The sequence below is a fragment of the Microtus pennsylvanicus genome, chromosome 21 (genome assembly GCF_037038515.1).
Source record: "Microtus pennsylvanicus isolate mMicPen1 chromosome 21, mMicPen1.hap1, whole genome shotgun sequence".
NCBI classification, from domain to species: Eukaryota; Metazoa; Chordata; class Mammalia; order Rodentia; family Cricetidae; genus Microtus; species Microtus pennsylvanicus.
The window spans coordinates 16,447,499-16,472,556 of NC_134599.1; the positions used below are offsets into that span (position 1 = coordinate 16,447,499).

General features: G+C 52.5%; 1 protein-coding gene across 3 annotated transcripts in view; it reads right to left on the reverse strand.

Moving 5' to 3' along the window:
- Positions 1 to 25,058, reverse strand: part of Adcy3 (adenylate cyclase 3) — a 72,620-nt gene that overhangs the window by 9,956 nt on the left and 37,606 nt on the right. For all 3 annotated transcript variants that reach the window (XM_075955498.1, XM_075955499.1, XM_075955500.1), the window contains 8 exons: positions 8,444 to 8,574; positions 7,487 to 7,598; positions 7,200 to 7,327; positions 6,130 to 6,288; positions 4,810 to 4,984; positions 3,342 to 3,470; positions 1,512 to 1,654; positions 1,206 to 1,367 (listed from right to left, as the gene is read on the reverse strand). In XM_075955498.1, coding sequence (XP_075811613.1) covers positions 1,206 to 1,367; positions 1,512 to 1,654; positions 3,342 to 3,470; positions 4,810 to 4,984; positions 6,130 to 6,288; positions 7,200 to 7,327; positions 7,487 to 7,598; positions 8,444 to 8,574 — 1,139 coding nt within the window. The remainder of the gene's footprint in view (positions 1 to 1,205; positions 1,368 to 1,511; positions 1,655 to 3,341; positions 3,471 to 4,809; positions 4,985 to 6,129; positions 6,289 to 7,199; positions 7,328 to 7,486; positions 7,599 to 8,443; positions 8,575 to 25,058) is intronic.

A 25,058-nucleotide genomic window follows, 5' to 3' on the forward strand; every position in this document is an offset into this window, starting at 1 on the left:
CTCTAACTCTACCTGGCCCAAATCACCATCGGTTACCTCAGCCACCAACATCTCTTAGCCTGGTCTCAGGTTCCATCTTGCACACTAGCCTGTTCTGACACAGCCAGGGGGTCCCCTTCTCAAGTCTGTCTTGTTGCTTTCCACCGGCCTCTGTGTCCGAGAGCATGAACTGTGCCCAGGTCTCTACCCTAACCCCTGTCACCGTCCTGCAACACCCTGGCTACCAGCACCATCCCCTCACTATGCCTTGAGAGGCCTGGCCCACTGCTGCCTCTGTGCCTGCTTGAGGTAAGTGTCCCCAGAGAGCTCAAGGCTCACTCCCCAGTCCTTCAGGACTCTGCTGAAAATGCCACCTTGCCAGCGAGGTCTGCTGTGACCACCCTACAAAAGCGTACAAACCAAACCCCCCCACCCCCGCAGGCCCTATCTCCCTCCTCGCTTTACCTCACGCTCATGCTGCAAGCGCGCTTTCATGTTTAAATATTCACTCCGGTTCCCACCCCCATGAGGTGCAACCTTCACAAGAGCTTGCTTCCTGCTAGGTCCCCAGATCCAAGAGAGCATGTGTAAACCGCATGGCTCTGATCTCACAACGGTCACCTCACTAGGGAGATGAGCAAACAGGTGCTCGGGGTGCCTTCCGGGATCTGCCATCGTCCTGCTTACAGAACCTTAGACCCTGCAGCCAAGTCCCAAAGGTTTTGACAGCTCCTCAAGCTAATCCAAGGAGGGCCCCACCGTCACTCTGCCACAGCTGCCGGAGTCTGCAGAAGGGAGGTGCTGGCTTGTCCCCTGAGGCCAGGAAGGTGATAATGAACCTTCAGGCAGGGCTTCCACAGCCAAGCTGACTCTGGAATACCCTGCCTCGCCCCAGAGGACCTGCCACTGACGTCAGTTTGTGGCTAGAGCCTAAAAGCTAGTTTCCCAAAGATGAGCCACAAAAGGAAAGTTGGTGTGCTCTCTCCGACTGAAGCTGAGGTGATCTCCCCACTCTTGCCCCAGATCCTCTCTAGGAGCCTTCTAGCCATATTCTCCATCCTGGACGGGCACGCGCCAGCTTTCCTGGCCCTGCCCAGATCCAACCCAGCAGGGTTGGCTGCTGCTGTGGAAAGAGACAAGGCCAAAGGTGCCTGCCCCCAACACTGCTGCCGCCCCTCGCCCAGCTCCCTCTCCTGGCCTGTCAGCCCCACCCTGAACTTCCTCACCAGGGGTCAATGAGTATCTCCACCATGGCCGTGCAGAAGAGGACCACGCAGGAGCAGCTGAAGGCCGCCCCGCTCTGCTTCTCTTTCTCCACTGAGTAGCGCGTTTCCATCTCTGGGTCCATGAACCGCATGGTTAGGAGGAACGTGTTTCTCTTCTTCACCCTGCCGTGGAAACAAGCCCTGTGACCCATGTGCCACACCCGCCATGGCAGCTGGGATGGGGCCCGGTTTCAGAGAACTGTTCCCTGCACTGCGTAAGGACCAGAGTGAGGGGTGGCAGTCGAGGTCTCGGCAGCGGCCACTTACACCTGGGCAGACTCCCGTTCCAGCAGGGCCTCGTTGAGCAGCTGGTTCAACTCGTGCTCATCCTCAGAGGCATCCACCACGCGGTCGGCCAGATCCTGGAGGCGCAGCCTGCGGCGGGGGTTGGGGAACGAGGGGTTGTCGGCCTGGAAGCCAGAGTGGGACAGATGGAACACATGGGGGGAGGGTATGAGAAAGACTAATGAAGAGGAGGGGCCACACTCCTGAGGACCAAACCCTTCCTAGGTTCCACCCTGCCATTGTCTCCTTGGGTCCCTAGTAGGAGGTCTACAGAAGCTGTCCACTAATCACTGTGCCTTGGGGAACAGAAGTCTGGCTCTGGAGCCAACCTAGCCTGGGCTGGGGCAGCTTCCTGTTAGATTCCACGAGAATCCTTACATATACTTTACATATACATATACTTTGGGGCCAGGTATAATCCCAGCCCTAGGACTTGGAGATCATCACTAGTGATCTAATGAGAAAGGGCTAGCCGAGCTGGGGCATCCACTACCACTTCCGTCCCCATCAGAAAGAGTAACACTTGGAAACAGAAGCCAGGGTTGGGTCATACAGCCACAGCCGAGTGGTCACTGCCCAGACCCTTCAGAGCTGTAGGTCCGAAAACACTAGAAGCCAGCGCTGAGACTCCTGGTTTGAAACTCAGCACTCCTGCTGGCTGCCTGATCCCAGACCATTTCTCTCCTCTGTAAAACGCTGTGGGTGGCCTGCCTGGCAACAAGAGTCTCCTTCCATGGAACACAAGCTAGATATGAGTGACACCCACTAATGGTTAGGGCATGAAGTTAGAGGTTTCTTAAGCCATGTCAGAGTCAAGCTACATAAGTGTGAGTCCCCTTCCTATCAGGAAAATTATTCATAATGAGCTTTTTTGTTTGTTTGTCTTGTTGTTTTTCAAGATTTCTCTGTGTAGCTTTGGAGCCTGTCCTGGAACTAGCTCTTGTAGACCAGGCTGGCCTCGAACTCACAGAGATCCTCCTGCCTCTGCCTCCTGAGTACTGGGATTAAAGGTGTGTGCCACCACCGCCTGGAAAAATAAGCTTTTTAAAAATATATAATTTTATTTTATGTGCATTGGTGTTTTGCCTGCATATGTGTCTGTGTGAGGGTGTGAGATCTCTGAGAGCTAGAGCTACAGACAGGTGTGAGCTGCCAAGTGGGTGCTGGGCAGTGAACCTGAGTCTTCTGAAAGGGTAGCTAAAGTGCTCTTAGCCATTGAGTCATCTCTCTAGCCCCCCAAAAATTATTCTAAGGAAAAGCAGCTGGATGGAAGCTCAAGGGAAAGTCAGCTTCTATGAAACTGTGTGCCTTCTCCAGCATTTAAAACCTTGGGGACAACTCTTGTCTCCTCTCACAGGGACACTGGCAGTGGGGCGACCAGCTTCCAGCCACCAGACCTTTAAGGCAGAGATCATCTTTGTCAGTGGGCATGTTTGACAGGTTTCTTAGTAATGGGAGATTTGGGGTTGTCTCCTCATCCTTTGGAGCACATGTCAGCCCTTATTTCCAGGCCTTCGGAGCATAGAACTCACGGGGGATTACCTACTGAGAGGGGGTGTCTAGATACAAACTCACTCCCAAACAGGCTCCCATCCTGCAGAATCCTCACAGACCCTAAATCCACAAGACTGGGCTTCTCCAGCTAGACGAAGCTTCAGGGGCGTGCCCCGGGGGATATCATTCTCTCACCTAACTGTATCTACACTGCTGAAAAGGAACAACCTGGGCTAGCGGCCAGTACCCTCCTCCCAGCGTAGGTTTCCCTATAGCAACCTGCTGCTGCTCCCCTTGCCGGCCCCAATCCCCACTCACCTGCTCCTGCTCCTCGGTCTCCTCCGACGTAGAGCCGCCGCTGGCATGGGCGCTCCCATTGGGCTCCTTGGTCTCAATAAGGGCAGGGGAGCTGGGTTTGGAGGATGCTGGCGCGCCATTTGGCAGAGCCTGTCGTGGCAAGGAGTGTTCATGAGGGCACGAAACACCGCCTTCTAGCTACCCCAGCCTGCGGCTGTTCTATTATTGTTCCAGAAACTTCTTCCTACATTTATAGAAGTCTGCTGACCTAGAAATTTCACCGCTCACTTCGTCCTCGACGACATTCGTGTCTGACATGCTGTCATTTCCTAATATCCATTGCTATGAAGAGTTGTCTAAACAGAGCAAGGACCCAATTGTTCCTCCTCCTGTTTCTAAGACAATAGCTCGACGGCAGAGCCGAGGCCTCTTTGGGGGGGGGGGGGGCATGTCAAGTCTGAATAGCTTCCACAAACTTTGGATCGGTGTTTGTCCTTGACAGAGTGAGTCAAACGCGGAAAAGGGGAACCGTGTGCTTGCCAAACTAAGTACTTGTTGAGATCTGACTTCTTGGAACCCACATTTTCATGAGGAAAGGCAGACAGACAATGGCAAAATAGGTCAGAGAAATAAGCAGTCATAAGAACATGGAAGGGAGTAAGAGAGAGGCTGTGGGGACTGCTGGGAAGTCCAGCCGGAAAGAGGGCCGTGTGTGTGTGTGGGGGGGGGGGAGGATATGTCACTATGAAGATGCCATTTCAGCATAGACCCCAAGGAGCATTCAAAAAAGTGGGGTAGAATTACAGGAAGATGAGCGGCTAGCAGCAGGCTGTGCTCAGGGATGTGAGGCCGCCAACAGGTCCTCACTGCTGGACAGGATAAGCAGAGGGGAGAATGTGGCGGAGCCCACGCTGGGGCCAGGCCCAGGGCAGGCCCCCAAGGACACCGCTACTGGTTTTGTCCTGTTCCGTCTTCATTACCTAGCCTTGGCTCTCCTCTTCCTTCGTGGCCAGCCCCACTGCTCTGCCTCTCTGTCCCCCTTGGTGCCCACGTCACCACTGAAGCTTTGGACACTTCCACACTTCCAGTGGCCTCTCCCTTCTGGATACATACTACAGCCCTCCTCACTCCAGTCTGCACACACGACACTTTCCCCCCCTCAGAACCACCTTCCGAAAGAAGCTACCACCAGGCTTAGTGACAGGGGACCCAGACTCATTTTTCACACCGCTCTATCTCTTGTTCTGGTCAACTACGAGCCAACCTTTCTATAACCACTCTGTTTTAATATATTTTTTTTAATTTTGAGATGGGGGTTCAGCCCAGGCTGGCCTTGAACTTGCGGTGTAGCCCAAGCTGGCTTTGAACTCCTGTGTCAGCCTCTTGTATTCTGGGATAGCAGGTGTGTAACACCACACCTGGCTAATTGTTCTCTTCTAAATCTCTCTCTTTCCTCCTCTCTGCTCTTAGGATCTGACGGGGGACTCACCGAGCCATTGAGACCATTTTGGGCTGTTTTCTTCACCTCTGGCTTGGAGGCAATGATGAGGTAGGTTTCGATGCCCTTCTCATCTAGGTAGTCACAGCGACTGCCCCCATCGCCAGGCTCTACGTCAAACTCCCCCTTCAGGCAGTCCATGGTGCTCTGGGAGATGTGCACGCGCCTGCAGTACAGTGAGAGACCCTGCGCATGCACCAGAGGTAGCGTTTGCCTGCCCCAAAGACAGGCAGCAGACCACGTAGCACTGGCTGATGCTGGGACCACACCACCCAGGGCGTGTGTGGCAGTGAGCAGGGAGTAGACCTGCTGCTAACTAGTTCTGTGGGCAGCATGGTGCCCACTGCTCTGAGCTTCAGTCCCATTGGTCCTTGAACTCTTAGAATTGCAATGTAATTTTCTCTCCTGGCTGTCTAGGAATCAGATGAGGGGCTACAGAGATGGCTCAGCTGTCAAGAGCACTTTCTGCTCTTCCAGAGGACCGGAGTTTGGTTCCCAGCACCTACGTCAGGCAGTTCACTGTCTGTAACTCCAGCTCCAGAGGATCTGATGTCTCTGGTCTCTGCAGGTACCTGCATACCATGCGTGCGCACCCACAGACTAATAAAAAAAGAAATCTTTCAAGGAGAAAATGATATACCAAATTTCAACTTTAGCTCTGAACTCTAACTTCAAGAACTGGATTCTCTCCACCTTGCCTCCCCTGCTGCCGTGGGGACTAAAAGTCACACAGTCACTAAGGAGAGAACAGGAACTGTCTCTAATGAGGCCCCAAGGGCAGGCAGGTGGGCCAGGCCCTCCCACAGCCAGCCCAGGGACAGGCGCCTGAGGGTAGTGTCCCAGAGGCTGGCTGGGCTGGTTAGATACTTTTGGTCAACTTCACACCAACCAAGAGTCACCTAGAGATCCCCTAGGTGACAGGCGATTTCAACTGAGCAATTGCCCAGATCAGACTGACCTGTGACCATGTCTGAAAGGAATGATCTTAACTGATGATTGATGTGAGAGGGTCCAGCCCACTGTGGGCAGCGCCATCCTAGGCAGGTGGCTCTGAACTGTACCAGAAACCCAGCTGACAGTGAGAAAGAGATTAAGCCAGTAAACAGCCCCGTTCCTGCTTCTGACTTCCCATAATGATAAACTGGAAGTGTAAGCCACATAAATCCTTTCTTCTGCAGATGGCTTTTGGGCAAAGTGTTTCATCACCAGAACAGAAGGTAGGGGACACTGCTTCTGGGATGGGATTTTGGGGCCCCTTGTCCCTCACTAGAGCCATTGCAAACATCCAACCCCCCTGGAAGGAGCACTCACCCTGGGATGCCACCAGCCTCCATCTTGTTAGCCACAGTGACATCAGTAGACCACACGTCATACTGCCAGCGCTTCTGGCCCAAGACACCACCCAGCACGGTGCCTGTGTGCACCCCTACACGCATGTCCACACCAGTCTTGGTCTTCTCCCGCACATACCTGCCAGGCACAGAGAGGCGATGCTGGGTAGAACATGACATCATGAGGTGCCCAGCAGCCTTGGCCTTGCAGGCCACCCCCTGGGCTGAGAGGACCTCCCATGTCTCCCCTGACTTTCTGCCTGAGCTAAGTGGCCTGCACTGGGGTTAACACAAGTCAGAGCCCAGATTCAGTGCCGACAGGCCAGAGATACAGTGACTTCCCCAGGGGACCGTCCATTTCTCTCTCCCATCCCTTATGCATTCTTGCAGTTCGTGTCTCACTGAGAGTGTGTCTGGTGCATTCCACATGCTGCAGATGCAGAGATGAATGAAAACTGCAGCTGGCCCCTTGCCTGAGAACTCCAGGAACAACAAACACAGTTCAGAGATTTGTGTTCAGGTCAAAAAGAAACTACAGACAAATGAGTAACTGTGGTTCCTCATTAGCACACCAAAGTGCATGCTGGGGCGTGTTCTCTCAACATTGAAAATATCTGTTATGGAGTCCATGTGGGCATCCAGGTTCTTTGCCCTGCCCCCGTCCTAAACTTCTCCAGCTCATGGGCTTCCCTTCCCCAGCTTCTCAATCCTACAAACCCAGCCTTTTCTGCATGAGCTCTCTTGGCTCGCTCTCGCGCTCTCTCTCTCTCTCTCTCTCTCTCTCTCTCTCTCTCTCTCTCTCTCTCTCTCTCTCTCTCTCTGCTGGCCATGTACCATGTACCACTTTCTCTCCCTACCCTGGACTCTTCCAGATGCCTCTGGCTCTTCTCTCCCTCCCATTTACAATACAGACCTTCCCCTCCACCCTTCTTGGAGTGGTTATGTCTGCTGGAAACCAGAGCCAGGATTGAGCCTCCTTCCGTATCTCAGATAGTTCCTCCATGGTGCTGCACGGCTGGCCACCCCACCCTCCCACAGGCACCCACTTACGAGATGGCCTCCACCATGGCAAGCCCCATGAGGATGGAGCACACGGCGTGGTCCTCCCGGTAGTCAGGCAGGCCACAGATGCAGTAGTAACAGTCCCCCAGGATCTTGATCCTCAGCTGGTGGTATTTCTGGAGGGGGCAAGAGCACGGCTTGTGCTCCCGGCCCCTGGCCATGGAGGAAAGGTCTAACAGGTGGGGGAGGGCCAGGGAGGGAAAGCCTAGGAGCCACGGACAGGGCTGAGGGTTGCAAACCACGGCAGCGGAGGGGTGGGCACATTTGGTACTTACAGCTGCCAGCTTGTCAAAGCGGGCAAAGAGCTCGTTGAGGAGCTTTACGAGCTCCTGGGCGCTGCAGGCGGAGGACAGCTGGGTAAAGCCCACAATGTCTGCAAACAGGATGCTGCAGAAGGAGAGGGCCATAGGGGTGAGACTCCAGACAGTGACTCTACCACCCGCTCCTGCCCGCAGGGAAATGTCTTACTCAGCTCTAGTTAGTGAATCCCTGGCATGACCTGAACACTGGTGCTCATCCCCTGCAGAGTCCCCTCCTGGGGCCTGCCTGGTGACCACCACCCCACCTCCCTGCAGAGTCCCCTCCTGGGGCCTGCCTGGTGACCACCACCCTACCTCCCTGCAGAGTCCCCTCCTGGGGCCTGCCTGGTGACCACCACCCCACCTCCCTGCAGAGTCCCCTCCTGGGGCCTGCCTGGTGACCACCACCCCACCTCCCTGCAGAGTCCCCTCCTGGAGCCTGCCTGGTGACCACCACCCCACCTCCCTGCAGAGTCCCCTCCTGGGGCCTGCCTGGTGACCACCATCCCACCTCCCTGCAGAGTCCCCTCTTGAGGCCTGCCTGGTCACCACTACCCCACCTCCCTGCAGAGTCCCCTCCTGGGGCCTGCCTGGTGACCACCACTCCACCTCCCTCCCGCCCCTGACTGAAGATCTTTCTAGAATCAGGGGTCCTGGTTCTAGTCTCAGAGCTGGTCCTGAATGGGTAAGGTGACCTTTCAAGAACCCCTTTTCCGGGTAACATTTCTTCAATGACAGGTTGGAGCAGGCAGGCTAACACACATTTTTCATTCTGCCGTCCACTGGTACGGTCCCTCCCACAGGGCTGAGTTTAGGGGAACCAAGACACACACTGAGGGCTGGCCTTGTCTCTAGTCCTTGGGAAAAGCAGCCCCCGTGAAGCAGTGTACCTCGCTGGCCCATCCTGCCATCAGTGCCTTCACGCCGCCATACCTGACATTCTCGTGCCGGTACATGTACATGGTGTTGAACTGCTGCTGGTCCTTCTGGCTCTCGTCTTTCTTCATGTCCTTCAGCATCTCGTCAGCCACGTGCTTCGGCAGGATGGAAAGCATGAGGTTCTCCTGCAAGGAGAAGCTCGGGGTTGAAGGGGAAATGGCCTGCACTTCTCCTACAGGGCCAACCCCCATGCTGGTGAGCGACGTCAACCAGGAACTATACAGCCTGGCACAGAGGCCCCAACGCCCACATGGCAGCAGCCAAAGGCCAGGCTGGGCAGTTTCTGACTGTATCACTGACAGGGATGGGAAATGCCCTCGAAGGACTCCAGTACGTCACATTCCTTTCCGTAAGAACTGTGACCACCCCTGTGTCTGCCACTGCACCAGTCCATCGCTGCTGAGCCCTTTCCACGTCACCCACTGACCCGTCACAAAACAACCGCCAGTTCAGACTCAACCTGATTCAAGACTCAGTCAGATAAGGATGATCTCAAAGCTAGCAAGAACTGTCCCTGAGCCTCGGGTCTCCTGGGGACCCAGGTCAGAATGCCCACTGCAATGCAAGGTGACACCTGAGGCCCACCAGGCTGAGAATGGTGTCAGTTTGCTAGGAATGGAGACAACGGAGGCCACCAAACTGGGGAGCCGAGTACCATGTGAGGAGGGGGTCAAAACCCACCCAGTGAGCAGGGGTACCCAGGGGTTTTCCCAGAAGTGAGATAAAGCTACAGTCTTGAAGTCAGGTAAACAAAGGCCTTCCTGAGAGAGAGCCACAAATCCAAAGCAGACGCATGGGGCAGTCCTCCACAGCGCAAGGACCGGAGAGTATTTTAGCGGTGGCAGAGAGAGAACCGCTTCTCAAGTACTAGGTGGAGACAAGAGTCAGCACACTGGCCTGTGGGCCAAATGTGTTTGCTGTCTGCTTCCCTAAAGTTTTATTGGCATCCGGCCAGGCCCGCTTGTTTACACATTGTTTCCGACTGTCTTCACACTCCAACAAGCGTTGAGTGGTTGCGACAAAGACCATATGCTTGGCAAAGGCAGAAATATTTGCACTCTAACTCTTTCCAGAGGGAAAAAAAAATCTGTGGCTTGGACATCTGAGGGGATGGCGCCAGCGCTCAAAATACTGAACCATAGAGGAAAAGCAGATGTGAAGAAAGAGTCGGGAGCATGACCATACACGTGCCTAGGCTGAGGAGCCCCACAAAGCCTCCATGAGGGAGCACCCTGCAGGCGAAGCTTAGGAGAAGCTCTGGAAATCATGATCATGGGTCAGACTGGGGGGAAGGAAAAGAAGAGGAGACAGTAGACAGAATGAGGTAGGGGAGGGGTAGTCAGAGGAATAAAACAAACAAACAAAAACACCATCTCCCCCCCCCCATCCCCGAGGGGAGAAGGGAAGGCAGGTCTGAGGTAGGGCAATGGGGAAGAGCCACAGGCTAGGGAGCACGGGAGAGGAGGACTAGGAAGTGAAGCAGGCCAGGCCAGCCTGGGAGAAGTCCAGGCCGCAGAAAAGGGCGGAGATGTGACCGAGCTACAGGCAGAGTTTGCAGCCGAAGCCCAGTGGCCCAGCAGATCCTGGTGACCAGGCCAGAGTGCGCCATGAGCTCAGCTGCTGAAAGGCAGGCGGACGGCTCAGCCGAGTCAGTGAGCCACCCCATTCCAGGGTGGCTGGGGCCTGACTTTAGCCTGAAGCGCTTGCTTACAGCCGTGCCGCTATTTTTCCATTTCCAAGGCAGCTTTCTCCAGTGTTGAGAACCTCATGATGGCATCATTACAGTGCAGGAATGAGAAGCCAAAATATCCCCAGTGCGCCGTGCCCTAGCAGAGTTCCCCAGGGCCCTGCAGCCCAGCAGAGCAAGGAAGGCTCAGGTGACCATGGCACTTGGCATCCCCACCTCCCTGCCGGTGGGGTGGAGTCAGAGGAATTCTGATGCAAAAATGATGGGGAGGGTGATGTCTGGTGGGACCTGGGGACATGATCCAGAAGCTAACTTCGTCCTGTTTCACGCCTAGGAAACCAGACAGGAGGCATTGGGGAGGAAGCCCGGGAAAAGGATGAGTCTCCAAGAGGTTTCTAGAAAACCAGAGCCAGAGCCCTGCTAGCCACTAGGGCAGCCCTGAGGAAGTAGCTGGAGTCCTAAGTGGCAGAAGCAGGAACTCTGAAGCTGGTGAGGTGGGTGGGAGGCAGCAGTGGGACCTGGGGGCTGGGACTGGACAGGTCATCTCAAGTCCCTGCCCACCTGGAGTGAGATATATGTACATTGCTCTCATAAAGCGAAATTCACGGGGTAGGCAGGAGCAGGCAGGGTGAAGGACATGCCTTCATATTCCCAATGTGCTATCAGACAAGTTACCAAAACTCCCCTGAGCCTGTTTCCTAGGCGCTGACCTGGGACTAAGTGACTCATTATTAGCGCGCAGCACTCAGAACAATGCCTGGCCCCAGGAAGTGCTCAGGATATTCTAGCTGTCCTATGCTGTGCAAAGTTGAGGCTGAGACCCCAATAAGGTGTGGTCTTCCTGTAGGCTTGCAGAGTGGCCATGGAGTTCCCTTGGACAGCCTGCTGCCGGCCTACCACTTTCAGGTTCTGCAGCAAGGCTGCATGGGCTCTCTCAGGCCGCACAAGCAGATGGAGTGATGAGCAGATACAAATAAGGGTCCTTCTGTTTAAGTCACAAGCTCCATGACGCTCCTGACCCCACCACCACCTTACCCTAACGGTCCCACGTCCTGGCAGCCTGTCCCCTGTGTAAGCAGGTACACAGAACTCGGGTTTAAGAAGGTCACAGCACAGAGCTAGTCTGGCGAGACCGTGTGCTGCAACCCCAGCCGCCTCGGTCGCTTAGTCTAAACCATCTGGCCCTTCTCCAACTCCTCCAGTGCTCGGGGACACAGCAAAGCCCCCTTAGAGCCCCACAGATGCTAGAGTCCAGCCCAGCCCTGGGAAGAGTTGTATGTCCCTGATCACATCATGACAGCCTACCCTTTAAACACTGCCTCCTCCTAGCTGGGTGGAGGACCATGGCAGCAAGAACACAAGACAAAGGATGCTCTGGAGACCAAAATATAAGAGTCTCAAAATCCCTTTTCAATGGAGTCCACTGGTTTCTTCTGGGATGGGATGGTTGAGGATGTTCATTCGTCCGTTCTTCTCTTTGACTTTTGTATTATGTCTTTCTATAACAGTGTTGAAGAATGATTAGAAGGTCTAAAGGCAGTAGGCCATAAATAAATAACCATTATTTATTTCTGTTTTTAGAGACAGGGTTTTTCTGCGTAGCCTTGTCTGTCATGGAACTCTGTAGATCAGACTGCGAACTCCAGTAGGCCACTGAGGTGGGACAATGAAACCCCTTAGATTTGGGGGAGAAGCACTCCAGGCTTGTCCTAGGCAGGGTGCAAACACACAATGGAGTACGAGGCCGGCAGGGCTGGAGGAGGTGGGGACCATAGTAGCCGAGGGAGAGTCCTCGCCTCCTGCCATGGGCATGGGCCAGGATTACTTCTGCAAGCAGCTGCCACCAAGCTCAGAAAGAACCAGTCAAGTCCTCCTCAGCAGTGAGTCAGCGTGCTGGCTCAGGACTGAGATGGAGGAAGGAGGCCAGCATGGTCCCAAGGGCCCTGAGTTGTTAGAGTTGACACTCTGATGAGGCATTCAGGAGTTAATTACAGCAAGGAAGCCAGGAGGGATTTGGATAAATGAACTCTGCGGTTGAGAGGCTGGGTAGCTATAACAGCCTTGCGAGAGAGGAGAGGCTAGGTGAGAAAAGATAACGGTGGTGGTGGTGTGTACGTGTGTGTGTGTGTGTGTGCATGTGTGTACGTGTGTGTACACATGTGTAGACCCTGGGGGCATGTAGGTTGAGCACACAGTGTCTGTGTGGCATGGGTAAAGTCTGTTAGTTTGAAGGGTGGGTAAAAGCATGTTTATGCCCACGGATCCTACCTACTTGACCCACCCACGTCACTGTAAGCAAGCCTGCAACTACTTAGAAAACGTGTCCTGGTCCTGTCTCCAATTTACCCAAATACCAAGAGTCTTGGAGCTTCTAGGCTGTTTGGAAGCTACAAGGACATTGGACCCTCCTAGTACCCATCTTAGCCTGGCCCTCTGGGCAGGGGAGGCTATGGAAGACAGGAAGTGAGATCAGAGTCCAAACAGTTCGGCTCCTCCCAAGGAGAGGTCCAAGCACCATTGTGGAAAATCTGAAGACTGCAGGTCACTATTCGCTCTAAATGATGTGGTCCCAAACTCAGCCATTCAGTGAAAGACGGATCATCCTCATACATGCAGGAGGGTACGCATCATACCCAGGAAGGACTGGTACCTGGGGCAGGAATACTTTATTTTCTTCATCACTGACCATACAGGACTTCTGGTCACTAGCGCAGGCCCCTAGCAGTCTCTAGAGACAAGGAGAGTGGGCAGGCCACCATGACTGCCACCTCAGGAGGCAGCGCAACCTCGGAGTCCAAAGACAGCCACATGCATGGTACCTGGCGTCCTCACCGAGCCAACCTGGCACAGAGCAGGTGTTCCTCTGAGGTTTGGTGAGTTAACGAGCCATCAAGTAGAAGACATGGCCCAAGGGACAAGCCATCACTCTCTAGAACAGCTCTAACAGAACTCCATGAGTCACACAAGTGCTCCGAATCTGTGCTGGCCGGTGTGGTAGCCCCTGGCCATGTGCAGTACTGAGCTCGGACAATGACCAATAAAACCGAGTAACTGGAGCTGGGGACATGGCTCGGTTGGCAGAGGACTTGCATGCAGAAAACTGTGAGTTTAGACTGGAGTATCACATAGGGCAGGTACGGCCAGCCAAGGCTCCAAGAGACCCTGCTTTTAAAACTCAACTTGAGGAATTGACTTTTAGTTGAAATTAACTACAGTTGCACTCACCCACGGAGACAGTGGGGCTGATCTATTGGGAGCTCACCAAGGCCAGCTGGACTGCGACTGAAAAAGCATGGGATAAAACCGGACTCTCTGAATATGGCGGACAATGAGGGCTGCTGAGAAGCCAAGGACAATGGCACTGGGTTTTGATCCTACTTCATGTTCTGGCTTCGTGGGAGCCTAGCCAGTTTGGATGTTCACCTTCCTAGACCAGGATGGAGGGGGGAGGACCTTGGACTTTCCACAGGGCTGGGAACCCTGACTGCTCTTCAGACTTGAGAGGGAGGAGGAGAGGAGTGGGGGGAGAGGGAGAGGAGTGGGGGGACGGGGAGAGGAATGGGGGGAGGAGTGGGAGGCTGGGAGGAGGCGGAAATTGTTTTTTTCTCAATAAAAAAAAAGAAAAAAAGAAATTAACTACAGTTTCCATAGCTACCTATGGCGAGTGGCTTCTGTACTAGACAGATAACTTTAAAACACTATGGAAAACTAAGTACAGCCTGGGCCCTGTGGTGACAGGGATGTGCCGGTCACATCTATGTGCGGCTGGGGTGAGTGCTTAGAGTCTGACCTGGCAGCTCACATCACCTGCTCTGTCACTGACCTAAAAAGGACAGCGCCACACCATGCTGGGAACGATGGCCCACGGCTTCAATCCCTCCCTGTGCCACCTCCTTGAGAGTTAACCTCACCAGCACGCCTTCCAAATGTGCCCCTGAGTTCCCTTACAGTGAGCACACAGCTACCCTCCAGCTCTGTCCCCAAGTCCAGTCAGTCAGTGGCTGGACTGACATTGGTCTCTTCCACACTGAGAACAAAGAATATTCTTCCAATGCAGACTGTCAATCACAGCACAGTTCCCCCACCCCCCCCACCACACACACACACACACACACACACACACACACACGCATGTTCACACAAATATACATGGAAACAGAAACAAACACGCATATACATACACACTTGTGCACACACATGGAGACAAGCACACAGTGTCCATGCCTACTGCACATACACAGACCAAGCACATGCCCACACCCCCACACAAATGCTCTTTGACCCGGATGAACTCCTTTCTACTAGCCCCTGCTCACCCGCCCCTCCCTCTTCTTGAAAAGCTCCCAAAGAATCAGGCTCCTTATAAATGTTTAATATGCATGAGTGTGTTGCCTGCATGTACGAATGTGCACCACATGTGTGCAGTGCTCATGAAGGCCAGAAGGGGGCATCGGATCCATTGTAACTGCAGTTACAGATGATAGGCAAAGGGAACCCAGGCCTTTTTCAAGAAGAGTAAGTGGTCCTAACTGCTGAGCCATCTCTCCAGCCCTGAAAATCATGTGTTTTAAAACCAATTCCAAAGGCTTCTGAGTGTTTCCCTAGTCACTTGGTGATTCCCTCATCCTTCCCACCTTTCCTGGACCCTCCGCCTTTTACCCTGGGCCATACATTTTATTTTGCATTCTGACCTCTTCTTTTCTTTTTCTTTCTTTCTTTCTTTCTTTCTTTCTTTCTTTCTTTCTTTCTTTCTCTTTCTTTCTTCCTTCCTTTCTTCCTTCTTTCCTTTCTTTCTTTCTTTTCTGGGGTGCACAGCTAACCAAAAATCATCGGAACATGTTTATCCCAGCTATGACCCCCTCCAGATCTGAGTTCTTCATACCTCAGGCCCCTTTTGTCAATCTGAATCCATCACACCATGTTCCCAACCAGGCAGGCCAGAACACAATGGGACTCCTGACTAGAATGATAAGACAATGGTCGTACCCTTTGGCTAGCTCCTGCTAAGCCCCAGCAACTCTCGGCCAGAGAGATAACTGGAGACAGGCCTAAAGCTCACATGTGATGCTACCTGTCTATCACAAGATCCCTATAGAAGCCACCAAAGGCTTCCCGGCAGCTGCATGGTTTTGGCTGAGCCCACCAGCACAGCAGGAGGCCCTGTCCCACCCTCTTAGCCCAGCAGGGCTCTTGCAAACATGGGTCTCAGACCCCAAACATGCCAGCTGTGTGGTTAATTCCAGTAAGCTCTACTCACTAAAGTGTCTGTGTGTGCTCTCCACCGCTCCATGAGGATGTCCAGAGGCACCTCAAACTCAACCACAGCCCACCACATCCCAGAAGCCCCCTCTCTACCCTCAGTTCCCACTCTTCATTCCATCTAGCCGTAAAGCCAGCTAGCTCTGCCTTCAGGACACACCTAGGCTCCTCCGGGCACTTAGCACGTCTGCCATCACTGCACTCCTGGTCTGGACCACCACGTCTCACTGATCTCCCTACTTCCCCATCGACAGCTACCCTTGCTGAATTGGAAGACCCTGGGATGAACTAACCCTAGCTCCCTTCAGCACCAAGTCAAGGCCCTCACAGAGACTCTCCAGGCTGTGGCTCACGGGCCCCACTCTGCCTCTCCTCCCCTCTCTTTCTGTTCCTCGTGTCCTGTGGACACACCTCAGGTTCTTTCCAATGCTGCCTCCCCTACATGGCTTCATGCTCCCCACTTTCAGGTCTCCAGTCTACTTTGAGAAAGCATTCTCTGGCCCGAGATATTAAATACCAGCTTCCTTCTACCCACGGTTCTCGGTAAGTTCCTTTCCCTGCGCCGCTGCATATATACTCGTGTCTTTTCTGCCAGCCACCCCCACAGAATCTGCTATGCTCAGGGCCGTCTCCTCATGGAAGAAGGCCCTGAATACCTGTGCTCTGAATGTACTCTTATTGACTTCTATTTTTTTAAGAGAAATTTAATTTTTGCTTTTAATTGTTGTGTGTGTTTGCGTGTGTGTGTTTGTGGATGTGTGTGTTTGTGGGTGTGGGTGTGTGCATGCAGGAGCTTGCAGAGCCAGAAGAGGGCACTGGATCCCCTGGAGCTGGAGGAATAGGCAGTCGTGGGCCACCTGACATGGGCATTGCACTAGCCCATGAACAAATGCACTAGCAGTAGGTGCTCTTAGCCACCAGGCCCCTCGCCAGCCTCTCTTACGGGCTTCCCCATCCTCTGCTCCCACTTCACAGACAGCCTGGGGCTCAGCAGGCATAGGTAACTACTCAAGGCCATGTGACAAGTGGTTTGGCTAGAATGGGAATCTAAATCCCGCTCTGCAGCCCAGCACAGTGGCTCCTTCACATCAGTAATCCCAGTACTTGGAAGGCTAAGGTAGGATTGCCACGAGTTCAAGGCCAGACTGGGCCAGAGAGTGAGGCTCTCTCAAAAAAAAAAAAAAAGTACAGAGAGACTTTTCAAGGTAGCCAAAAGCCCAGATGGCTGTAGAGGATGTAGACATTTCTTAAATATTAAGTAGGCATTTAATAAACTACCTGTACTACTAGCCGCAGCTTCGATCCCCAGCCAGAGAGGGGATGCTCCCAGCCCTGGCCGCAGACCACAGATGCCCAGCTGCTGAGGAAGAAAACGCTGCCAGCAGCAGTGGTTAAAACTGGAGAGCTGCTGGACCAGCTTGGAAGGTGCTCGGTAGTCTAGTGGGGGGAGGGCATGGGCTGGGGGCGGGGTTCATCAGTGCTGAGCTTACCACTGCTGCCTGGAGACCTCACAACACAGCAGGGTCCTCCTGTCACCAGGAGTCCCGTCACTGCACTGTCTAAAACAGGGACGGACGTGCCTTGCTAAGTTCTGCCATGCTGGCATGAAGTACATTCTGTAAAGTCTAACTGGCGGGAACTGGAAAGCAACAGAGAGACCCATGTCTACCTCAGACTTAGGGGTGGCTCCTACAGGCTTTTCTCACATTTAAATGTCTTTTGAAGCTAAAACGAAGGCTAAGAACATTCGGTGTACTCGAGAGTGGTTCTGTTTAGAAGCTGAAATGGAAATCCATTTCCAGATTAATGCTGCAGGTGGGGTGTCTGTGGTCAGGTGACACACCCCCACTTTCAACACTGGAGACACTGAGGACCAGCACCTAGAGGAAGGGGTCACGCCGCTGTGACCTCTGCCCACACTGGCCCTTCTTTACCCAGCAGGTCCATCAGCCCCACCCTACTGTTGCCAGGACAACTTTGGGGAGGGCACTAGAAACGTGATCCTCCCTTCCCTCCCATGACCCTCCCAAGAGACCAGGGCTCAAGGTTAAGGTGACTCTGTGCCCTATGCTCACAGTCAAAGGACTTGGGGCAAGCAGCAGAGCAGGCCTGAGCAGAGGGAGGAGCACAAGGACGCTCGGGCACTGAGCTATGATCTAGTGCATTCTGAGTTCACAGCACCAGCAGAGAAACCCACTCACGGGGCAAACAGAGGGAGGACTGTGACCCAGGCAGAGGCAGAAAAGGAAGCAGGTGACAGCGGCGGTTCTCCTGAATGGGGCCACAGAAGTAGCGTCCCCTAAGCCACGCTTCCGGGGTGCTGGGGAATAATTCTGTACACCGTGAAAATGTTTTGCTCTCGTTAATAAGAAGCTGATTGGCAGATAGCTAGGCAGGACTTTTGGGGTAAGAGAATGCTGGGAAGAAGAAAGGCCAAGTCTGAGGGGTCACAAGCATCAGAAGAAACAACATGGGAATTTCATAGAGGAGGTAAATGGGCCTTGAGGTAGCACAGAGATGAATAGAAATGCATTAATTTAAGTTGTAAGAGCTGGTTAAGAAACAAACCTAAGCTATCAGCCGTGCATCCTCCGCCCCCCCCCCCCACAGGGTTTCTCTGTATAACAGCCCTGGCTGTCCTGGATGTTGCTCTGTAGACCAGGCTGGCCTAAAACTCAGAGATCAGCCTGCCTCTGCCTCCCAAGTGCTGGGATTAAAGGCGTCACTGCCTGGTGGGGTCAGCTAAGCATTTATAATAATAAGTCTCTGTATGGTTATTTGAGAGGGATTGCCAAGACACAGAGAGCCCCCACCTACACCAGGGCACTCGCCTAGACAGCGGATGACTCTCTTAAGAGCCCTGTACACCTAGCATCTCCCATCAGGGTCTGGCTGGAGCTTCCTAACTGGTGGAGGGTACGGGCTGAAGGGAACACAGCCTGTGCTGGCCGCTTCCCCGGCACGTCACCTCTCCATCCCCTCACTCTTCCTTCAGCTGCACCTCACCACCTGGGAAGTGAGTGCTTCTGGGGGGTGATTCAGATACCTCACCATTCTGAGGTTGGTACCTGGTAACAGGTGTGACGTTCTGGGTACCTGCTGTTGCCAGGTGCCAGTTGGGGTGCTTAGCAACTCTCAAGGTCCCAAACTAATACCCAAAGTGAGGTCCCATGGGAATCATCACAAACAATCAAAGTTCTTCCCTTTGGGCCTCTGGCTCTACACTAACATTGCCCATGGAGCTGTGGGGAGACTGGCCAAGTTCACTCAGGTGACTCCTGGACGGCCTCTGAGACAAGAACAAAGACTCTAGACCAGCCGTTCTCAACCCTTTTTCATGCCAGGATCATGTGCAGACATACCGACGAGGCTCTGCTCGACAAGGAGGCCGGGGCCAGAGGGGCCAAACCATTTTGTTCCTGACCCTCTCATGCATACTTTCTGTTTCCACCCATCTGTCACCCGAGACTTACCTCCCTTGTGAAAGTGGGGGAGGAAATGTCTGTGTGTGAAAGGCCTGGGAGCCGTCTATCCCACCTTTACCCCCGGCAAGAAGCCAATCGCCTCCGTGAAGACAGAAGGGAAGGGACCGGAACTAGAGAGGGCCCCTGTGGTATCAAAGGATGAGGTAAAGAGGAGACTGGCTGAGGGGGCCGCGCAACCTCCGCGAAGGGCACATCATCTGCCATGAGAGCAGTTCAGAAAACACCTCATGCCTGTAGATGCCATCAAGTGAGGCACGGGCCCGAGTGCTGCCTTCTGGGAAGAGCGTCATCTGCCTTCAGAACTGGTACCGAAACGGCCTGGCATTTATACAAGGTCTGCTCAGATGGTTGAGTGTGGCAGTGACTTCAAGTGTCATCTTCAAGAGTGGGTAGGGTCTATATCCAGACCACCTTCTGTCTGCTCCTACTAGGGCTTCCGCCACCCTCTGTCCCAAGTGTCCTGTCTGTCATCTCGTCTCCATCCATACCAGCTCTGACAGAGGAAAGCACTATCCCAAGTCGCCCAGGCTGAAGCTCCTGCCTATAGTCAACCCTGATGTCCAGGGAGGGAGTGACCTCTGCCCTGACAGGAACAGAGGAGAGAAGGGTGCTCTCTCAACCAACTGCCTTCTTCCTCCTTGGGCTTCCTTCAGCCAGTGTGTCCCCAGGGGCTGAAGCCATGTCCTAGTGGTGAACTAGGACTTTACAGTTTCTAAGCTCACCTCTACCCTCTCCTTTCCCGGACTTCCCAAACAATCCATGCCAATAATTTAGATTTTTAAGCCCAGTTTTTCAGAAGGCCAACCTGAAGACAAGGAGGCACAGCCCCAATGTCACCAGGGGAGTGCCAGACCCTGCTGTACCAAGAAAGCTGGTGTATGCAGATACAGATCTGATGTTACCATATCAGGGGTAGTAGGGGCGGGGATGCCTGTGACACAGACTCTGATGTCAGTCAAAAAAGGAGGCAGCACAGTGGGATGGGGTATACAAGGACCTGGGTCTGCTGACCTCGTGACCAAGGACGGTCCCAAGGGATCGGGGTTCCGCAAGCAAAGAAGTATTTTCTACATAAACACGAGACATGCAAGTGTCTCAGTCCACACTCGTCCATCATTAAGAGGAGTATAAATTGTTTGAACCTGTATATGGTTCAATTTGGCAATATTTATCAACATTAACAATGCACAAGGCTGCTGCCTCAGAAAGCTAAACACAGTGGTGCCTGGCAATTCCACTGCTGGGTTGGTACCCAGAAGGAGTGAAGCCAAGACTGGAATAGATCCTCAAACACCGGTGCTCACAGTGGCATTATTCACCACAGACAAAAGGATAAACAAGAGGATGCTCAATAGTATGCCACTCGAAGGTCCTGATGCTGTAACTGTGGTCTACAACAGCATCATGCTGCCTGGGAAGAAGGAAGCTGCACATGCTACCCACAGACGCACCTGGAAGACTTTAGGATAATAAATAAAACAAGCCGGATGCAAGAGGACAGTTGCTATATGATTCTACTTATGGGATACCGACAATAGGCAGCTTCACAGTCGCTGCCAGAGCCTGTGGGGGATGAGGAGCCAGCGTTGAGAGGGCAGGGTTCCTTTCTGAGGGGCACGACACAATGCTTTGTGTCATAAATGAGCTCAGTGCCACTGAACTGTACGCTGAAAAGTGATCAGAGGTGGGGCTGACTCCCAAGGTCCAAATGAGAAGCAGAATGAGGGGGAACATGAGCAAGGAAATCAGGACCGCGAGGGGTGTGCCCACCCACTGAGACAGTGGGGCTGATCTATTGGGAGCTCATCAAGGCCAGCTGGAATGGGAATGATGGAGCATGTGATCAAACCACACTCTCTGAACATGGCAGACAAGGAGGGCTGACTGAGAAGCCAAGGACAATGGCACTGGGTTTTGATCCTACTTCATGGACTGGCTTTGTGGGAACCTAGCCTGTTTGGATGCTCACCTTCCTAGACCTGGATGGAGGCGGGGAGGACCTTGGACTTCCCACAGGGCAGGGAACCCTGACTGCTCTTTGGACTGGAGAGAGAGGAGGAGGGGGAATGGGGGGAGGGGGAGGGAAATGGGAGGAGGTGGAAATTTTTAAGTAAAAATAAATGAAGAAGAAGAAGAAGAAGAAGAAGAAGAAGAAGAAGAAGAAGAAGAAGAAGAAGAAGAAGAAGAAGAAGAAGAAGAAGAAGAAGAGAAGTAGTAGTGGTGGGGCTGAGAAGATGGCTCACTTTGCAAGCACAAGGGTCTGAGTTCTGTCCCAAAGCCATAGCTGGTGGTACGGGCTTGTAAGCCCAGCACTGAGGAGGCTGAGGCAGGCAGATCCCTGAGGCTTCCTGACCAACTGACCTGGCCCTGCCTAGTTCAGCCTAACCCAACCTTGCCCTGCATAGCCCAACCTAGCCCAGCCTATCCCTGCCTAGCCAAATTACAAGCTCTGGGCCAGTAAGAGACCCTGTCTTTAAGGAGCATGGTGGGGGGTGTGATGACAACAGACAGACATTACCCAAGGTTGTTCTTCAGTGTGTATACAGGTGCGTGTGTGTGCACGCACACACACACACACACACATACACACATACACACTGCACACACATAAAAATTCTAGCTCTCTAGAAGCAATAAGAAACACTGAAGTTGCTAGGACGTGAAGGACCAAAGCCTCAGAGGGAAGAGAATCGCATTTAGGTGAACCTAATATACTCTGCCATCTTTCCCTTGGGGCCAGGAACGGAGGGCAGAAGTGAGGGAGTCTCAGGGCTGGAGAGACGAGACTTAGAGAACAGACTGTAGACAGAGTACCGGGGCTGAGATGCTGGAAAACAGAGAGCTGAAGCCCAAGCCTGACGTCCGGGATTCTCTTCCTCTCGGGTGCATAGAGGCGGGAGGGGTGGAACACAGCATCCCAACAGAAGCTGCTAGAAAAGAAGATACAGACAGAAGACCATGTCTGCAGCAGTCTCACCATCTAGGGTGCTCAAGCTCCACCCCCTAACAGGAGGGCCAGCCTCCTAAGAACATAGGGCAGAAGTAGACCTCCTCTGGAACTGTTCAGCCCTAAGACATCTTCTCCCCCACACTGGACCAACAGGATCTGTTCCAAACACAGATGTCTACTGTGGGAAAGGTAACAAAAAACAAATTTCTCTGAAGAGACACAGTGTCTTTCATAGTCACTTCAGCCTCCCATACACAGTATCTAGCATTTAGTAAGATAAAATAAAATAAAATAAATGCCAGGAGACAGGGCCAAAAATCAAGAGAAATAGACCCTCCCTAGTCCAGATACTATGGCTGACAGAATCTTAGCGTAAGTGTTCTAAGATACAGAATGGTCTATTTAAGCAGAAAACTGAAGTCAGGGCTTTTGAAGGACTCAGTTGAGTTGTGTGCACATGTGCTGTGCCCACAGAAGCCAAAGAGGGTGTCTGATATCCTGGAGCTAGAGTTACAGGCAGTTGGGAGCCGAGAACCAAGCTTGGGTCCTTTGGAAGAGCAGCAAATGCTGGGCCCCTGAAGTCACACTTTAAAGTTTAACTAGAGGTCAGGGCGTATTAATCCAGGAAGTGAGATCGGTGCCTGGGGACCTCTGTATATACGTTTAATCATGATTCTTCTTCACGACAAAAGGGAACGGAGGCCGTGGTGAGCGGAGGTCCTTCTGTGTCTCAGCACTAGGTTCCTCCTGAAGCTGGCTCTCAAACAGGATTGCCCATGAAGAGTACGAAGCAGAGACCAGTCCTGGGCTTGCCACGCCCCTGTATGCAGACAGTTATAGGCTCTGCATTTAAGGAGCTACACCAAGTACATTTACCTGCCCTTGTGGCCGTGAGTACCACTTTTATTAAGGCTGGAAAAGGAAACTCAGAGGCTGGAGACACAGCTCAGGGGAGCAGGACACCTCATGTACAGGCTTAAGAATCTGATCCTGAATGCTTGGCACACATGGAAAAGCCAGGCTCGGCCGTGGCTGCCTGTACCCAGCACAGGAGGCGGGGTAGACTGGGGGATGCTGGGAGCTTACTGGCTAGCCAGCCTAACCCAAACAGAAAACTTAGGGTTTCATGGGATACTTTATCTCAACGGAATAAGGCAGAGAATGCAGACATCTTCCTCTGACCCCCATATGCACACACACACAGGCACACATACATGCATACAACACACATACACACACTATATAAAGAAAGCCCAGCCCTTACACAAAATATTTTTATGAAAAACTTAGAGCGGGGGGGGGGGGAGGCAAAGACGCCAGGACTTGAGCAAAAAGACGTGAGCATTTAACACATTCTCAGCCAGACTCCAGATGAAGTCAACGACAGAGTGAGGTTTCTGTGGACTACCAGAGACGGAGCTAGTGTTTACAAAGGGAGCGAGACAGTGAAGAAGGTTGTCAGGAAAGACCAGTACCAAATGACCAAATGAGTGTAAAAGTGCATGCTTATAATCCCAGCACTCAGGAGGCAAAGGGAGGAGGGCCAGAAGTAGCCTGAGCTATGAGAGAACCTACCTCAAAAGCAAACACGTAAGACTTCAGCCATCAAAATTGCGCCTGAAAGCTGTATGTGTTAAGAGTCATTCATCTCAGGGGCAGCACTGAAGCTCCTTTCATCTGTAAATGTTGAAGTTTGACTGGAAATTATGTGGCTTCAGGGACCTAATCTAGGATGCCGAATAGAATCGCTGCCATTTAATGCCATGGCGCCTGCTTCCTCAGACCCTCACACCGAAGAGTCTGCGTCACTTTTGCAATTATTCTTTTAAGAATTACAAACCAAAAAGAATTTGCACCTTAATGTATCATGAAGTAACATTACTTAAAGGAATTATAAACGCCATCGTTCCTGGCATTGTGAGTGACTAACTACAACTGTCAGAGCAGAGGAAGAAAAGACTAGAAACCTGACATGAGGGCAGACGAGTACGCAGAAGCACAGGAGGAAAGACGAGGATGAGAGGGACAGGGACATCAGCATGGCAAACAGCACACCTACAGTCCCAGTGTTCAGGGACAGGGACATCAGCATGGTACACAGCACACCTACAGTCCCAGTGTTCAGGGACATCAGCATGGCAAACAGCACACCTACAGTCCCAGTGTTCAGGGACAGGGACATCAGCATGGTACACAGCACAGCTACAGTCCCAGTGTTCAGGGACATCAGCATGGTAGACAGCACACCTACAGTCCCAGTGTTCAGGGACATCAGCATGGTACACAGCACACCTACAGTCCCAGTGTTCAGGGGACAGAGGCAGGATTGTCACTGGCTCTAGGGCAGCTACAAAGTGAGACTCTGTAATTAAAAAACAGAAAGGCACCTGGGTGGTGGTGGCTCACGCCTTTAATCCCGGCACTCAAGAGGCAGAGGCAGGCGGATCTCTGTGAGTTCAAAGTCAACCTGGTCTACAAGAGCTAGTTCCAGGACAGCTAGAACTGTCATAGAGAAACCCTGTCTTGAAAAAAACAAAACAAAACCACAAAAAACGGAAAGACACTGGGAGGTGGTATTGTATACCTTTAATCTCAGCATTTGGGAGGCAGAGGCAGGAGGATCTCTGTGAGTTTGAGGCCAGCCTGGTCTACAGAGTGAGGCCCAAGATATCCAGGACTACGGAGAGAGACTCTGTCTCAATAAACAAAAAATTTTTAAAGTACATTTTAACAAAACATGTCGAAGTTTATTCCTTGAGGTTATATACATAGAAGACAACAAGGGCACAAAGAAAATCAAAGAAAAAGAAAACAGAAAGAAGAAAACGAGATGGGGTTTTTTGTTTGTTTGTTGCTTTTTGCTTTTATTTCCTGATTTTTTTTGAGACAGGGTTTCTCTGTGTGACAGTCCTGGCTGTCCTGGAATTCACTCTGTAGACCAGGCTGGCCTCAGACTCACAGAGATCCACCTGCCTCTGACTCTTGAAGGCTGGGATTAAATGCCTGTACCACCACCACCAAAAAGATAAAAGTTTTTTAAAAAGTATAAATTAATGAATTATAGACAAGAACAGTACAAAGAGGCTCACTGCTGAGACGAAACCAGAGACTCCACCTCAGTGAGGCAAATGAGGAAGACATGAAGCGGCGAGGCACAAGCTACCAGCAGTCAAAAAAGGCGGTGACTCTCACAGATGGTAAGCAGTAAAAGAAATTAGCACTGCATCC